This window comes from Monodon monoceros, unplaced genomic scaffold (genome assembly GCF_005190385.1).
Source record: "Monodon monoceros isolate NGI ecotype Baffin Bay Population unplaced genomic scaffold, NGI_Narwhal_1 Super_Scaffold_20, whole genome shotgun sequence".
Taxonomy (NCBI): Eukaryota; Metazoa; Chordata; class Mammalia; order Artiodactyla; family Monodontidae; genus Monodon; species Monodon monoceros.
The window spans coordinates 89,768,104-89,787,218 of record NW_021703777.1 but is presented as its reverse complement, the minus strand read 5'-3'; the positions used below and the strand labels follow the sequence as shown (position 1 = coordinate 89,787,218).

The 19,115-nt window shown below is 40.0% G+C and overlaps 1 protein-coding gene across 6 annotated transcripts in view; it reads right to left on the bottom strand.

Annotated features, from left to right (window-relative positions):
* Positions 1–19,115, bottom strand: part of KCNIP4 (potassium voltage-gated channel interacting protein 4) — a 1,181,969-nt gene that overhangs the window by 101,345 nt on the left and 1,061,509 nt on the right. For 5 of the 6 annotated variants that reach the window (XM_029234907.1, XM_029234911.1, XM_029234910.1 and 2 more), the window contains one exon: positions 2,558–2,682. In XM_029234907.1, coding sequence (XP_029090740.1) covers positions 2,558–2,682 — 125 coding nt within the window. Of the gene's footprint in view, positions 1–2,557; positions 2,683–19,115 lie in introns of those variants that run through there. The other variant, XM_029234912.1, reaches the window with a different exon arrangement.

Genomic DNA, 19,115 nt, shown 5'->3' with positions numbered 1-19,115 from the left:
GTAGGCTCCAGTGCTGGGTTGCCTCAGGCCAAACAACCAACAGGGAGGGAACTCAGCTCCACCCATCAGCAGACAAGTAAATAAAAGTTTTACTGAGCTCTGCCCACCACAGTAACACCCAGCTCTACCCACCACAGGTCCCTCCCATCAGGAAGCTTGCACAAGCCTCTTAGATCGCTTCATCCACCAGAGGGCAGACAGCAGAAGCAAAAATAACTATAATTCTGCAGCCTGTGGAACGAAAACCACATTCACATAAAGATAGACAAAATGAAAAGGCAGAAGACTATGTACCAGATGAAAGAACAAGATAAAACCCCAGAAAAACAACTAAATGAAGTGGAAGTAGGCAACCTTCCAGAAAAAGAATTCAGAATAATGATGGTGAAGATGATCCAGGACCTCAGAAAAAAAATGGAGGCAAAGATCAAGAAGATACAAGAAATGTTTAACAAAGACCTAGAAGAATTAAAGAACAAACAAACAGAGATGAACAATACAATGACTGAAATGAAAACTACACTAGAAGGAATCAATAGCAGAATAACTGAGGCAGAAGAACGGATAAGTGACCTGGAAGACACAATGGTGGAATTCACTGCCATGGAACAGAATAAAGAGAAAAGAATGAAAAGAAATGAAGACAGCCTAAGAGACCTCTGGGACAACATTAATTGCACCAACATTCTAATTATAGGTGTCCCAGAAGGAGAAGAAAGAGAGAAAGGACCCGAGAAAATATTTGAAGATATTGTAGTCGAAAACTTCCCTAACATGGGAAAGGAAATAGTCACCCATGTCCAGGAAGTGCAGAGTCCCAGGCAGGATAAACCCAAGGAGAAACATACTAAGACACATAGTAATCAACTTGACAAGAATTAAAGACAAAGAAAAATTATTGAAAGCAACAAGGGAAAAACAACAAATAACGTACAAGGGAACTCCCATAAGTTTAACAGCTGATTTCTTAGCAGAAACTTTACAAGCCAGAGGGAAGTGCCATGAAATATTTAAAGTGATGAAAGGGAAGAACCTACAACCAAGATTACTCTACCCAGCAAGGATCTCAGACCGGGGCACAAACCCATGTCCCCTGCATCGGCAGGCGGACTCTCAACCACTGAGCCACCAGGGAAGCCCATGACTAAGAATTCTTGAGCCTAATTTTCAAAGTCCCTTTCTCTTTAGGTCTGTTTATTTGTATGTGTCATCTTGATAGATTACACATCTTGATGTGTAATATGAGTCCTACCTGTGTGGGGCAAGCACCCATCTCCATTATATCGCCTTCCTCCCCACCCAGTCCACCCCCACAAATGCCTGGGTGTCAGAAGAGGACCAGGCTTCAGAAGAGCAATGGAAGGAAACATTTAGGTAGCCCAGGCAGGGAGAGCAGTGAAGAGCAGAAATGGGGTAGAGAGAGACCCCATGGAGTCAGAGAGGTGGTGGAAGTTTGTGTACAATATGCATGTTGGGACCTTATAAAAATATTCTGAAAAGCAACTAGCATTACAAATTCTGTAAGTAAATTTTTGTGTGGATACCGTAGAAGAGGCAGTTTTTCATCTTCATGAGGTTGGACAGAGATAGCATTGAGGTGGACAGATTTCAAGAGGATGGAATTAGCTGAAATCTTTGGACTCTATAGATTCCTATAGACCATGGAATGGAGGCTGTTAGGGGCTGGATTTGAGGAGGAATTGAAGCAATTCACTAGGATCCCAAGGGACACCTGTAGCATATGTAACTACGGTTTACATATGTGTAAGAGCATAACACATCTTGGGCTGTGTATGCCACTTAATATGCGACCATTTAATACTTTTAAGGATGAATTACTTTCAAATAAACTCACGAGGGCGAGTGTTCCCTGCCTGTTTAGACCATTAGCTCCTTGAGGACAGAAGCTGGCTTTCGAATACCCTGCAGTATCTAGCTTAATCCTGAGCACGCACCAAGGCATCACTAAGAGTGTATGCCTGACAAATTGCCCAGCCCACTCCTTGTCTCTCACCGTCACCCTCTGGTGTGCAAGGACTGTCACTCTTCTTGATGATGATTCACTCAGGAAGGAGCATGATAGGTGCTCCTGGATCACAGAGAACCGAAAGGAGGGACTACTTACAGATACCTGTTGTTCAGAGTCATGGGTAACATGCTCTTTTAGAAATTATCAAACTTATCATGACTTTTCTGCAATGCTAGGAGTGGAGTTCCTTGATAGGCTCCAATCGATAGTCAATTAGTCCTATAGACAATTAGAGCTTATTGAAATGATGTTGATATAACCAAAAAGGAAAAAAAAAATCCCAACTAGAAATTGAATAAAGTAAACCTTTCTTCTGTATTCATCCTTGTTTGATTGGACAAGCAATGGTGTACCAAAGTGAACCAAAGCCCAAATGGATATCAACAATTTTCATATCTAGGAAAGATCTATAAGAAGTGTACACAGGATGGGGCTCTCACAGAACTGCACATTTTCCCTTTTTCCCTGTCTTTTCTCAGTGCTCCTCTGAGAACTGTGTGAAGGTAAAGTCAGAAAGAAAGTTCTTACATTCTTAAATCCTCTGTAAAGAATCTGGAGCTCCTTCTTGGTAAATTTGCTCTGGGCTTCCAGAAGCTCGAGAGCCTCAGGCCGATGCCTGACGGTGGCCATCTCCAGTTCATCTTCCACGCTGTCTGTGGAGGAAAACCAAAGTCTTAAGAACGGTCACTGCTCACCAATGTGTATACACAGCAACATAGGAAAATGGAAGGAAATCTTTACTGCATGTCTGATTTTTCCAGAGGAAGGGTTCTCACGCTGCTAATAACGGTCTTTACATTTCCCAGAGTATACAGTATTCTGCTAATTCTACATAATATTTTTTCAAACTTTCTAGTCATCAGACACCACACTATGAACATTTTTACAGTACAGTTTGAAAAGTGTAAAAATCATGGAAAATTTTAACACTTCAAATGTGTGTACATATCAAGCACTAGTTATAAAAATGGAATTTTAATTTGATAGCAGTCTGTACCACCCTTGTATCATGCAACTGTGAGATAGGACTCTGCTAAATACACTCTGAAGATTCCATTAAAATCAAATATTTTGCCTGGGGCTACAAATAAAGCAGAGATATCAGGTGCTGAAATGAGTAAAGTACTCAGCTGCCAGTTTGACTGGCATAAACCCAGTCTTCATAGGTGCACACTGGATGGACTGGAGCCCAGGGAACTTTTGGCTACACCCTACTTTGCAGCCAAGGGAATCCATAGCTACGGATAAATGCTGAAATATTATACTTTGCTTTGTGAATTATATTTACACTATAATTTCTCAGAGATGCTCTACACAAAAAAAGACTTTTGTATCCATGTAAATTTGGTAAATTCTGTTAAGTTTAATGTAGTTTGGGAGCAAAACACTGGAATATAAAGGTTCTGAGAGGATTTGCAACAAAGAATTCTGTTTAACTTGGTTTAACCCATTGACCCCAAATGGCATTTGTCCACTGAACTCTTTTTCCCCACAAATAACCTCTGCTAACATCTTCATCTGTGCCCTAGGGTCCTGTAGAATGCAAGTCGGGAGGTATTGGGATATATTAGGATCTGGGTGCCCAGGTCTCAAAGTATAGCATCCTTAAGTAATTTCAGCTGCTTTGCAGTGGGGCCCAATGGAGACCTAAGAGATTCTTCCTCCTGCCATGGTCCAGTCCACACCTCAGCTAAGGAACTCCTCACATCCAGGGCCAGTACTGGAGCCATGGCTTCTCTCCATTATATCCCTTACTCTTAGCTACAGATTCCCAACTCGGACAGCTGAGGCTCAGAACATCTTCTCATCAACTGGTCTCAGGGCCACGCACTCCTGATTCCATGGCTCATGTGTTAGCTGGAAATTTAGACATTTTTGACTACAAAAGTCACATAATTTTTGATAATTAATGATGCTGCCTCTCATTAACATCTGTGCCTACTTACTTCCCTGACACTCTGAGGGCAGTGAGGGGCCAGAGCTCTCACTTATCAGGGAAAAGAAAGTCAGTGGAACCCTAATCTTGGTGTGTCTTAATTACTGCCCTCAAGCAGTTTACAAAAGACCACTAATGGCAATGAAATAAATACTTGGAAAGGTTGTGTTTGTCAAAGTGAGGAAGAGGAGATAAAAGCAAATATTTGTTTTGTACTTTTCATATTATGATAGTTTATTTTGGAACAATGATATGAAAAAGCTGCAGAATAGTGATGGGGGGATAAGAATAATAAAAGTCTATGAAAAGATGGGCAGGCCAAGAATAAAGTCTGAGCTGACAAGGATAAAATTGATGAGGAACTAAGTGCAGTGTGTACCTAAAGAATTTCCACAGGGCTAAAAGTAGCTGAGAAAAGGCAGCTAGGCATTAACAAACTGACCTCAGGCTGGGTTTTATGGGGAAAATTAAAAAAGCTAAAATGGGTTTTTTTCAATTTTCTTTTTTGTTCTCTGGATTGGATGGGTTGATTTTACTCTGGGTCCTGAGCTTGAGAGGATGTAGGAAGATGGTCCTCCATAAAATTTCTGTTGATCCAGTGCATTGGACTGTGTTGAAGTTATTGCAGTTGTCAATGCAGAAATACATGCCACGGAACAGACCTAATATAAATAGACAATAACAGATGGAAAGACTCTGCTTTCTTGAAAATGTCTTGATGAAAGCATGTTTTGAATCATTTACAGTATAATTTCCTCAACTTAAAATATTCCTCTTGGGCTTCCCTGGTGGCGCAGTGGTTGAGAGTCCACTTGCCGATGCAGGGGACACGGGTTCGTGCCCCGGTCTGGGAAGATCCCACATGTTGTGGAGCGGCTGGGCCCGTAAGCCATGGCCGCTGAGACTGCACATCCGGAGCCTGTGCTCTGCAACGGGAGAGGCCACAACAGTGAGAGGCCCACGTACCGCAAAAAGAAAAACAAAACAAAACAAAACAAAAAATATTCCTCTTTCCTTTTTCCTCCAATTGAAATACATATATCTTTTATAATCCCATTTAAATATTACTGCCTTCTTTCTGAAGGCTTTCCAATTATTCCACCATGCAGAACTGATGGGTCCCTGGTCAGAGTTCTCACATCTTACCTACCTCTCATATAGCATGTAAAACACTAATTACATTTATGATCTGTTCATGTCTGTCTTCCTCATTGTGAGCGCCATGAGGACAGGAGCAATGTCTTAACAGATCTGTATATCCTCTGGACCTAACATAGAGTCTAATACCCCAGAGTTCCTCAAAAATCATTTGGAGGATGGATGAATAAGTGAATCAATTAACAAATGATGTTGCCGCTGAAGTTTCAACCCCCTTGGAGCCCCTTGAACCTTAGCTGCCCTCTAGAAAATTATTTCTCAAACTGGGGTTTGTGGACAGTTGGTGGACCTTGAATGCTTTCTTTGGAATCACAGTATTCTCTATGCATTGTTCTGAGAAACACAGCATGGGCAAAAGTAGAGGAAATTTTAATCAGGTTATCTGAGCAATCTTTCAATCATAGTATAACCTCCCCTAAACCTAATGACCTTTCCACTGGAAAGAAACAAAATAGCACATTAACTTCTCAGCCTTTGTAACAACAGAGCAGTCAAAACCACACTACCAACAAGGTTTCTTCCTCCAGCTGGCCCAGACTTGCAGATGAGACTGAGACAAAAGAACCAGGGCTGAAGGGTCAGTGCAAATGAGGTAAGCATGTGTGGTAGGATGCGCATCACGTTCAGTATTCAAAGCACCACACTTGAAGAGTCTGCCTGCAGACTCTTGTTTTCCTAGCTGACTGATACCTTACTGCTTAATGACTCCTACCTGCCAAAGGGCTGTTTCTATTTCTAGAAGGCTGACAAGCTCTAAAAACACACCTGAAGTCATCCCCAATCACCAGCATATGATAAGTTATAAAAGCAACATCGCCTAACCCAATCAAGATGCTGATTCGGGAGGCAAGCTCTGTGGAGAGCACAGCATGATCCCTCATAGGACTGGGACCTTCACAGTGTGACTCAGCCACCATTTAAAAGCATGCACTCTGGGGGGTTTTTAATAGAGTGCTTAACATTTATTAAGTTCGTTATATGCCAAGAGATGGGCTAGGTGCTCTATTGATATCATTCTAATCCTCACAATAACTCCGCAATGAGGTAGAATTATCCATTGTTTTACATATGGGGAATCTGAGTCTCACAGTGGTGAAGAAATGAGTGGCCACGTGTTACACAGGAGAAAAGACAGAGGTAGAATTTATACCCAAGTCTTTGATGCCGAACCTTAGGTTTTTTCTACTTTGCCAAACTCTCTCTCAATACTGACAGAAATAACAATGATAAATAATATTTTTCTCTCCTCTCCTGCACTGTCAAATGTCTCAGAAAAGTTGACTGTACCCACTGCGTCCATTTCCTACCTCCTGTTCTCTTTTTAATCTACTGCAGTCTGACTTCTGGCCTTGTTATGGGTTGAATTATGCCCCCCTAAAATTTGTATGTTGAAGGCATAACCTCCAATATGACTGGATTTGGAGATGTGACCTTTAAGAAGATAATTAAAGTTCAATGAAGTCATAAGGGTGGGACCCTAATGTAATACAAATGGTGTCTTTATAAGAAGAGAGAGAGAGACGCCAGGGATACACAGGCACAGAGGAAAGGCCATGTGAGAACCCAGCGAGAAGGCAGCCACCTGCAAACCAGGGAGGGAGGCCTCAGGAGAAACCAACCCAGCTGGCATCTTGATTTTAGACTTCCAGCCTCCAGAACTGTGTGAAATAAATTTCTGTTGTTTAAACCACCCAGTCTGTGGCATTTTGTCATGGCAGCCCGAGCTGACTAATATATGCACCTATATTCAAAAGACATACAACTCCAGTAAAAGCAGGTCTTGCTATTCACAGTGAGCCCAGTGAGCACTGGGTAGTCTAGCCAATCATATCATTTAATCTTTATAGCATCCTATCATCCCTATTTTATAGATGAGAAGACTGAGGCTTGGAGAGAGAGTCTAAGTATATTGTTCAAGTTCGGATGACTAGTTAGTCATGAAGCAGACAGCTGTCTCTAGCACCCTAAAGTCCAACTTTTTATTTAATTTTTAAAACTTTAAATTTTACTGGAGTATAGTTGATTTATAATGTTGTGTTAGTTTCAGGTGTACAGCAAAATGATTCAGTTATACATATACATATATTCATTCTTTTTTAGATTCTTTTCTCTTAGAGGTTATCACAGAATACTGAGTAGAGTTCCCTGTGCTATACAGTAGGTCCTTGTTGGTTATCTATCTTATATATAGTAGTGTGGGTATGTTCATCCCAAGCTCCTGATTTATCCCCCCTCCCCACCACGCTTCCCCTTTGGTAACCATAAGTTTGTTTTAGACATCTGTAAGTCTGTTTCTGTTTTGTAAATAAATTCATTTGTATCATTTTTTAAAAATTAGAATCCTAAACTACAATGAGGTGTCACCTCACACCGGTCAGAATGGCCATTATAAAAAGTCCACAAACAATAAATGCTGGAGAGGGTGTGGAGAAAAGGCAACTGTCCTAAACTGTTGGTGGGAATGTAAATTGGTACAGCCACTATGGAGAACAGTATGGAGGTTCCTTAATAAACTAAAAATAGAACCACCATATGACACAGCAATCCCACTACTGGGCATATATCCAGAGAAAACCGAAAAGATACATGCACCCCAATGTTCACTGCAGCACTATTTACAATAGCCAAGACATGGAAGCAACCTAAATGTCTATTGACAGAGGAATGGATAAAGAAAATGTGGTACATATATACAAGGGAACCTCCATACTGTTCTCCATAGTGGATTAAAGTCAGAACCAGGTGGCACTCTGGTCTGTTGAATCATCTCCAGGCTTCTGCCAAGGTACAACTATGTAGGCGTCTTGCTGTTGGAATAGGATTGCTAATTCCAATGTTGCTTTTGCATCCTGAGACAAACTGCCTACAACTAGTATGCAGTATTCATGTACCTTCTAACAGATTTATTTTTAATAAGATGACAAATTCCCAAACCCAGACAACCTTGAGCTTTCCTGACTGTCTTTTTGTTCTTTGTTACTTAGATTTCAGTCTCTCAGGGCCAAGGATGTCCTATGTCTGAGTTAACAGTCCCCTCAGGCCATGACACATTTGGGCTAGAAATTGGAATTCAAATCCCCTGGGATCAACAGTATGAGTTTTAATAATAGACCTCTTTTTCTCATGTCTCACAACTTCTCTTAAAATACAGTGGAAGCCTATTGCAGCCCAATTCATAATTATGCAAATTTGACTCTATCCGAGGTCAAACCATATCCCCCAGAACATCTTGCTTTACAAACAAATACGAGTGTGACGCCTGCCTTCCTAAGACACACATTTGTAAACAAGGATTGTAATGTTAAAGTAAAACTGTTTATGAAGAATAATATCACTCCTTCCAAGAAGCTGGTTCAGAGATGAGCCCTTGCCTTATCGCAGCAGGGAACATTGTAAGACTGTTGCCACATTCTTCTACCTGGGACCTGCCAGACTACTGGATAGCCCAGCCCAACAGCGTCTGATTTGGCAGACTAAAAATGCTCAATTAAAAAAATGTGAAGAATCCCAATCATAGTGGGTCTATCTACAAGAGGTCCATCTCTCAGTACAGCATAACTCTTCTTTAAAAAACGTATTCCTGGGCTTCCCTGGTGGTGCAGTGGTTGAGAGTCCACCTGCCGAGGCAGAGGACACGGGTTCGTGCCCCGGTCCGGGAGGATCCCACATGCCGCGGAGCGGCTGGGCCCGTGGGCCATGGCCGCTGAGCCTGCGCGTCCGGAGCCTGTGCTCCGCAACGGGAGAGGCCACAACGGTGAGAGGCCCGCGTACCGCAAACAAACAAAAAACAAAACAAAAATGTATCTATTTTCATTGTAAAAAATCATAAAAACTATAACTTTAAAATTCTATTTGAGCTGAGATTGATTTGTCTAGCAAAAATTCAGCTGGCTTGACTTATATTGCTTTATCTCATTTATAAAAATACCCTCTGAGTCTTTACTCCCAGTGTTTGCCCTTTATTAGATTGGTTTCACAGTGACTTGACATGTACGGCAATAACATCACAGAGAGGATGATTACGTCTAATGACACATATTATTAAATATTTAGAAGTTTAGTCCAGTGACAGGATTTGGAAGAGACTTTGACTAATTTTGCTCCACGTTTTGCCTTTCCACTAAAAGATGCTGGAAGATTCTTGACTATAGCTTTGGAAACTACTCCTAAGAACTTCCGGAATAAGGAGGAGATGCTATTGCCTGTTTAATATTCAAGTCTGATACACTGAGACAAAGATACTGCCTGGGAGAAATTTCCAAAGCTATTGTTCATGACACCTATGTAAATTCTTTCTTTCCTTTCTTTCTCCTGTAAAGGCGTCGGTAAGATGCCATATACCTTGAGCACTCCATTCCTTAGTTCCACCCTTCCCAGTGCTCAAAGGGGTTGGAATTATAATCAGCTGAGGAAACTGATTTTCAAGAGTTAAGGAATTTGCTCAAGTTTACACAGCTACACAGTTGATAGCAGGGGAGCTCGGATCTGACACCAACTTGTCTTTTTGTTTTATCATTTGGCTTCTCTGGGTGGAGAGTTCAAACCTGAGCCAGAACCTGAGGAAAATTTTTACATTTTGCCAACTTTAAATGCTTAATCTCAGGAATGTGAAGGCCTGGGAGCCCTCTTGACTCTTCCTGTCAAGAGCTATTTTCGGGTGCACAAGAAGAGTATATGAGTGATTAACTCCAAGCTAATCACACACAGCCCATGAACAGAAAGCCATACACCTATCCGAAGCACTGCGGGAGTCTTAGCACTTCCCAGACCACTGTGAACAATGAGTACCCACAAGTTGTTGTTAGTCAGACATGTGTTTCCTCAACTCTGGACCTGAAAGTACATTAGGGCCCCAAAAGCCCTTTATAATTCGTACTTTATCCTATTTACTATTCATATATCAAATGGAAAATGAAAAGTACTTTGAAAATGGCCAGCTATTTTGAATGTCTTCTGTTAGAGGTAGTTGTTGGCAATGACATTGCAGTTTCCATTCCAGGAGAATTTGAACTGCTTTGCAATTTCGTGATTGAATTCAATCACTTATAAAATGTAACTGCTCAAAGGGAAATTGATGGAGCTATTTCTCACAACACTTATGAATGGACTGTCTCTACCTTATTTATAAACATAAGTAACTCTTCACATAAGCTTAGGTTTTAAAATATAATCGCCTTATTGGAATACTTGCTATTAGCATGAACCATATTATTACTGCAACCATTCATGAATAGCCCCTTATGATAGGAGCTATTATTTCATAGGTGGTAGGGTCTAACTGGCTTTTTGGTAAATGGGGGAAATAAAAATTATGTTGCCAGTCATTATACACAGAGAGAAAATCTACAATAGAAATGCTGAGGTTGGGGGAGAAGGAACAAGAAATGTGATTGAACTTTCACTTAAAGGCAGACCAAAAAATGGATATTTTAGTCAGGAAAGTCAACAACTGATACGGACTCTGATCAAAGAGAAAATTTTAAACATAGTGAAACATGGAGAGAGACGAAGAAAGCCCATAATAGTTCACTAAATTAAAAATGCCCTAACAAGAGTTTCTCTTGAAACTTGATAGACTTTCTCCTGTTTGTCCTAAAAATCTAATAATAATAGCAAACCACTTTTTACAGCATTTGTTCTATGCAAGAACAAATACATTTACATACATTAACTCATAAACTCCCCATCAGCATACTCTGGATGCTATATTCTGTTCTATAGATGAAGACACTGGCACAGAGAGATTAAATAACTTGCCCATGGTCACAAAGAAGAAAAGCCAGGGTATGAACTCTGGCAAGACTGGTTCCAGGGTTTGCATAATTAACTATTCTGCTGTTCTATCTCCCATAGAAAATGAGGGAGGATGATGCCCTACTTATCTACAAATGACACGCCCAACCAAGAATCAGAAAGTTAGTAGCAAAAGGGCTTTAAGCAGAAGATAGAGTTAGAATTGAAAGTGGCCTTTAATCCAGCTCCTTAACTTTATAAATGCACACTTAAATACAGAGTCTTAAATTTAGTGGTTGTAAATCAAAAGCTATTGGGCACATCAGTGGCAGAACTGGGCCTTGATTCCTAGTGCAGCACTTTGCCAGATGCCTGTTGCAATGTCCTGTCACAATCAATAAGCAGACCCATCCTCACTTCATTCATATTTTAATAAGCTTCTGACCCCACCTCAGGAGCAGGTGGGGATGCTGAAGGAGGGCCACCAACTAGAAGCAGTCCCTGAGTCACATAATAATACCTGACATCTGATGGCTGGCTCTTTGTAGTAAGCAAAGTTATTTTCCCTTTCGTTACTATAGCTAAACATCATGATTACTCTGTGTACAGGTAACGTCACCCTGTTTTTATAGATGAGGAAATCACTGTTGGAAGGAACGTTATAACTCAGCTATAGAGTCAGGACTTAAACCCAAGTTTACTAACTGTAAAGTCTAGAAGTGACAGCTGATTACCTGAGAACAACAGAAGGGACATAAAGTTGAAAAGGAGCTTGAGCATATTACAGCAAATAATAATAACAATAAAAGAATCAGGGAGCAAATTCTGATCTTTAATAGTTAGGAAAAACACTGTCTTCATTTTATGCCATTTCAGAAGGTAGCATGCAGGCGATACGTTTCTAAAAGATTCTTAATTAAACATGTTACATTTATAACATCTGCTGTAAAGGAATAAACATTTGGAAATTTTATTTATGCAAAATATAATGCCCGATTCATAAGATGTTACTGTGTTGTACGTTGCTTTGGTAGAGGGTATATAAATGGGATTCGTTATCCTGGGAGTTAAAAACAGTTTGCGTAAGTTTAGAGATAAATTTTTGGTGATATATTAGGGAAATGTTTTCAAGCTAATATCAGTGATGGCAGTAATATTCTGCCACAAAACATTTATCCATCATGGCCATGTTTAAAACAGAGTACTAGGAAAACTGAGCAGTGATCTAGGTTTTGTTATGTTTCTCCTAGGTTTAAGCTAGTTTCTTAGTTCAGAGAAAGTTAGACTGTGTAGTCCAAATGTCAGCTGGACATTTATTGTGTGACTAGGATAAGTTAGTAAAACATTCCATGCCTGAGTGCTCCCATATGTTCAATGCCATAGAAATGAGCATAAAATTGTACCCAGTATTGTAGCAGAGAGTGACTAAATAAGAAGATGCATGTACCTGGCACATAGTAAATGCTCAATCACAGTGTTATTGTTATTATTTGTATTAGTATTAATTACAGTAACATCTGGTGTCACCCTTCACATGATAAAGCAGAATGGTGCCTGGAACTCGTCATTCTAGGAAATTATTCAGTAGCTCTAGGTTTTTGTTTTTTGCTGGGTCTGTTTCTCAATTCTGACACTGGAAAATGAGTTTGACCTCTCCAAGCTTCCATTTAAAAATTTCTAACTAAGGATAAAATTTGTTTCAATCTCATAAAATTGTTTTGAGAGATTGCTTCAATTACTTACTGACATACAATATTGATATATTGTATCAATCTGTCAACTGATCAATATATTGATACAGTATTGATCAGTAAAGGACCACAATTATGATTACAAATAGTTATTGCATACTTCCTAGTGAGGCTTTGTTCTAGAACCTTCAGGAGTGAAGGTTCTGTTACTACACTTCTTGAGTGTGAATCCCTTTTCTGACTCTTGTTAACTGTATGACCTTGGGCACGGTGCTTAGTCAGTCTATGCCTCAGTTTCTTCATCCATGAAAGGGGCATAAAAATAGGACTCGACAAAGAACTGTCAAGAGGTTGAAATGAAATAATGTGTTAAAAGGGTGTAAAAATAGAGCCTGGCACGTAGTGTTTAAAATATTATTATCATTTATTTAAAAGTCCTTCAGGGTGAGTATTATTTTGCCCGTTTTAGATGGCTAAATCGAGGTACAAGGCAGTTGAAAAGGGGTAATTCCATCAGTTGTCAAAGCCCTTGCCCTAAAAATTGCACTCAGTTGTCTCTTTTTGCAGAGACTCAATGCTGACCAATTATTGTTCATGGGATCCACTGAAACCACAGCTCCCTTTGGAACCTTTTATACTCTTCTGTTTGGTGTTGACACGAGAATAAGGACCACTTTTTTGGAATGAAATTCGAGGCAATAGCGTAGCTTTATTGCCTGTCATTTCCTCCCACACACCTTATGATCTAATATCTGGGACAATTCTCTATTCTTTGAACAAAGCCTGCATTGTCAACTTAAATCCTTCTGCTTACACTATCTCCTCCACATGGATCTGCTTTTCTTCCTCATCAACCTCTCTCTTTTCTCTTTAAGGCTCATCTTAATGGGTTTCACAGTGGAGAGGCCTCCTGAAACTTTTTTGCAGCATGTATACTGTCTGTTGTCCGCTTTGATTGAGTTGTACATCATTGACCTGCTTGAATATTGAGAGACATGGGCTTGAGTCTCAGCTCTGCTGCTTCGTAGCTATGGAATTTGGGGTGAGTCACTTAAAATCTCAAATCCTCAGTCTCCTCATCTGTAAAATGCAGATAATAATAGCACTAACAAAAACACTGAAGATTAAGTGGAATAATGTATGGATTTTGTAAAGTGTATGGTATATGATAAAAATCCACGTGCATGCTTTCTGCTATTATGATGATGATTTTGCCATTGACCCCTCTAACATCTGCTCATCTAAAGCATTAACTAATTTTACAGTGTCATTGAGATGAATTAAATGTGATTTATATTACCTTCAGGAGCACTCACTGGAGAATATATCTACCTCCAAGCATATTCAGAGAACACTACAAGGTAATAGTTGGAACTGTTGTTCTACCCAAAGTCTCAAATGAGAGTGTTTTGCAAAGAGGGGAATAAGGTTTCCCCTGTCAGTACATCTCCAGAACTTGTTTTTCTGTTTTTTGGTTTTTGTTTTTCTGAAAGCTTGCAAGCAAAGAGAGGTCAGTGTTTCTGTAAAACAAACTTTGCCCATCACACTTGCTGCTCTATATCCCCTGGCAAGAAGGCAATTTGAAACTAAGAAAGTTAAGCTTTAACCTTGCAATCTAAGCAGATAACATAGCCATGGTCTATATTTTATAGACCTGGTGGAGTGTAAAATTGAGTCCGCTTAAAGTGTTAGGCTCCCATTTTAGTGTCTTAAAGAAACCAGCAGAAGCCAACATTGCCTGGACTCATGTTTAGCCCAAATATTACTGCTGGGTCAATGCAAATGGAAAATAGGTATTTATGACTCCTATTAGAAACTGCATGAGGGGCCGATCATGAAATCATTCATTAAAAAAGACAAAAAGAGATTTTTGTTTATCTAAACTTTTACGTAGCTTCTTATAAGTAGTCATCACTCTACCTCTTCTGTTCCAAATTAACAGTAAGGAAAATAGTGGAAAAATCAAGTGGGAAGCAAAAGATTTCATCATATAGGTAACTTGACAAAAATACATCAATCAACAATAAAGCTTTATTCAAGCATGGCTTGTGTTCTTCAGACACTTTAAGCCAATGTGTCTAAAATAAACCTATCATCATCTTTTCTTAACCCACTTTCATGATCTTCTCTGTTTCTTATCTTGCTTACTGTCACCATTATTCTTTTGGCAGAACTGTGTTATCCTTTTGCTATTTTTCACTTCACACCACCAACTGTTTCCCAGTGTTTGCAGTTACACTTTCACCATGTGTTTCAAATCCATCCTTTCCCTCCTACCACTGTTACTTTATATGTAGGACTTTTTCCTCTCCTGTAGGTCTAGTGGTGAACACCTTAAGCTCTGGCATCACTCTGTCCAAGGTCAAATCCTTGCTTTGACACTTGGTAATCGTGAGACCTTGGGTTAGTGATTTAATTTCTTTGTTTAGTTCTCTCATCTAAGTGGGGATTATAATTGTGCTTTCCTCATACGTTTGTAGGACATACTTACAATACTTGTTCAGGCTTAGAATAGTGCTGTGCCCAGTAAGAGTTAGCTGTTTATATTATTTCTTGCATACGATTTTTAAGCAGTTTTCCAACTGATCTTCCTGTTTTCTTTTTTCTCTTCCCTCAACAATTTACCTGTTTTCTGATTTATTTTTGTGTCATTTTCTCACTCCAAGGTTTGGTTGACTCCTTGATTTGGAAACTAATACCCAACTAGCTCTTGGTGACAGTTTTGAGAACTTGTCTCTGTCTTGTCTTCAAATGATGCTTATCCTTTGCTACTCTTTTCTCTGATTTCAAGTTCACCAGCAACCCTTCTAAAGTTGGATTTGTGTCCAGCTCCTTTGACTATTGGCTGGCTTTAGCCATCTTACAACCTTTTCCAGGCAAAGAATCATGCCCCATCATGATCTAGCAATCCCACTTCTGGGTGTATATCCAAAGGAAATGAAAACAGGATCTCAAAGAGATACTAGCGCTCCCATGTTCAATGCAGCACTATTCACAATAGCCAACACATGGAAACAGCTTAAGGGTCCATCAATGGATGAATGGATAAAGAAGATGTGGTATATATACTCAATGAAATATTCTTTGGCCATGAGAAAAAAGGAAATCCTGCCATTTGTGACAATATGGATAGACTCTGAGGGCATTATGCCGAGTGAAATGAGCCAGGCAGAGACAAACACTGCGTGGTACCACTAATATATGGAATATTTGAAAAAGTCAAACTCATAGAAACAGAAAAAAGATGGTTGCCAGGGTCTGGGGGTGGGGGAAATAGGGAGAGGTTGGTAAAAAGGTACAAACTTTCAGCTATACGCTGAATAAGGTCTGAGGATCTAATGTAAAACATGTTGATTATGGTTGATAACACTGTATTGTATAATTGAAATTTTCTGAGAAAGTAAAACTTATTCTCACCAAAAAGAAGATAAATGTGTAAAGTGATGGATGTGCTGATTAATTAAATGGGGGGAACCCTCTCACAACATACGTGAATATCAAATCACTACAATGTACACTTTAAATATCTTGCAGTTTTAGATGTTCAATTATAACTCAATCAAGCTGAAATTAAAAATAAATAAATGAATAACTTGGCTGACTCAACATTTCCTCCCTTTACTTCAGAGTGAAGTCCAGCCTTGGGTTGGCTGTAAGGAACTTCAAACTCTGGTCCCAGCTCACCTTTTCTGGCTGCCTCTCTTCCCTATTTCTCATTCCTCTGACTATCTTAGCCTTAATCTTTTCAATACTAGAATTTTCCCCTTGCTTTTTCTCCCTCCAGTGAAATAGTTCTTCTCCAAAGAGCCCTGCTGAAATACCACCTCTTTGTGAAATGCACCCAGGGGAGATTCAGTCTCATCTCTGTGTGTGTAGCCGTCATTATCATCACAAGTAGTGGCAGAATAACAGCATTAACAGCCAGCATTTATTTTGACCACTTAACTAGCCAGTCACTGTTGTAAACACTTCACGTGCTCATCTAATCTTTTGATCAAATGTGTAATATTTACTATTATTACCTCCACCTTGAAGGTGGGAATATGAAACTCAGAAAGGGTAAGCAACTTACTTAAGATTTCTATAGCGAGTCAGTCATGGAACCAAGATTTTAACCAAATAAGCTGGTCCCAGTGTTATCACTCTTAACTTCTTGACTCTAATACCTCCCTAGTATTGCCTCTCACAGCATTTTAACTGTATTCATTGCATCTGAATGATTTTTATACATGTTTGTTTATTTCTGTATAATGTCAGCCTTCAGACAGGGATTTAGTGTTCCCCTGTTCCTGGCACTATTACTTTTCAAATAGTTAGTGCTCCATAAATGTCTGTCACATCGAAATGAAATTTACTAAACCTGACAACAGGAAACAGCTGCCCTGGGACTCCCGCCTCCAGCTTTCCTGTACTAAGACTCATTCATGATTTAATGAAGACTCCCAGTTGATAAATGATGGACCAGAAAAAAGAATGCAGGGACTTCCCTGGTGGCGCAGTGGTTAAGAATCCGCCTGCCAATGCAGGGTACACGGGTTCGATCCCTAGTCTGGGAAGATCCCACATCTGCAGAGCAACTAAGCCCCTGCGCCACAACTACTGAGCCTGTGCTCTAGAGCCCACGAGTCACAACTACTGAGCCTGCGTGTCACAACTACTGAGCCTGCGCGTCACAACTACTGAAGCCCGTGTGCCTAGAGCCTGTGCTCTGCAACAAGAGAAGCCACAGCAGTGAGAAGCCCGCGCACTGCAACAAAGAGTAGCCCCCGCTCGCTGCAACTAGAGAAATCCCGTGCACATCATCGAAGACCCAATGCAGCCAAAAATAAATAAATAATATAATAAAAATACAAATGAAAGAAAAAAGAATGCATACCTTTCTATTTGTCACTAAATACCTATGTAACTTTGGACAAGCCACTTAATCTCTCCAGTTTTTAGTTTGTTAAATGGAGACTTTAACCCCTAGGATCTTTCATTCTCCCAGGAGAATGTGAATGAAACGTGAGGATGAAATGAGACACTCGAGAGGAAGAATTCTAAGACCTGTAAAAGACCACGCAAAAGGAAGGGACAAACATTCTAATTACTATAAGTAAATGATGGTGCCAATTAATATTAAATCTGGGTTAAATGGAGTTTTTAACTTTTCCCACTTCCTGCTTCTCATGGGTAATGAAGTGCCACGAAAGGAGGAAATTTCGTGCTAGCTTTGAGACATCCACCATTTGTCACAGGTAGAAGCAAGAAATGTCATCTCACTGGCTCCCGCAGTGCAAGATATGGAAGGAGACTTGAAACACAATCTGTGCTTCTCATTTGTAGATGGTGAGACTGAGGTCCAGAGAGGGGAAACAACTCATTCAAGGGGTTACTACATCTTTTTGGACAATATGGGCTGCATGAGGGTGTCCTATGTAGAGTAGATAATTGGAAAAAAAGACTGTCTTGGGTTTTTTTTTTTTCCCCCTAAAACTGACCAAAACAATGAACATAACTAGAGATCTGGTAAAGTACAGATCTTTACCACTGGAGCTCCATTTCTGGAGTCAACCCCTCTCTCTTCCACCACACCCTTTACTGATGATGTGATTCAAGTGAGTTAATTAACCTCTCATCCCTCAGTTTCCTAGTCTGTAAAATTGAAATAGTGAAGTGTCCATCTTAAAGGAGTAATTTGAGGATATAATGAGTTAAACTGTGCAAAACTCTCAGAATTGTACCAACCACAGAGTAAGTGCTAGATGCTTGTTAACTAAATAAAAACATCTGAGAATTTGAAAATAGCATTTTTGGAACTCATACATATGATGAAATTGAGGGACCATGCTTTCTACTTGCAAATTATGTTTATAAACCTTCACAGTTTATGCTTCTGTTCCTCCAAAGATTTTCCTCACTACATGCCCAGGTCAGAGTTTTTAGCAAAGTCACCAAGGAGTTAGCATGAGATTAATTAATTTTCAGAAGGTTAAACTTCTTTTCCTGGAGGTTACTGTTGTGTTTTTAATTGGCAGGATGTTGTCAGTTCGTCACTTTTTTTTTTTTTTTTTTTGCGATACGTGGGCCTCTCCCGTTGCAGAGCACGGGCTCCGGAGGCGCAGGCTCAGCGGCCATGGCTCACGGGCCCAGCCGCTCCGCGGCATGTGGGATCTACCCGGATCGGGGCACGAACCCGTGTCCGCATAGGCAGGCGGACTCTCAACCACTGCGCCACCAGGGAAGCCCAGTTCGTCACTTTTTGAAAACAAATTCTCCAACAGTCAAATGCTGATGGTTTCTCTGCCAAAAAAGGCATCTAAAACTTTCCACGATCAATACGCTACCAGGAAAAACAAAACACGCTGAAATGTAATGCTGTATTTGTTACCAAAGATCTTTAGTCAAGTTAGGAAATTATGTTTTGCAATTACACAAGGGAAAAGCTGATGGTGGCTTATCAGTTATGAGTAGTCTGGCCTCACAATAACCTTGTCACATTTGCCCTCTTATGTCTGCTCAAACCAACAACAAAAACCCCTGGATGAAGTTTTAATTTAGTGAATCAATTCTTTTGATTGAATGTGGG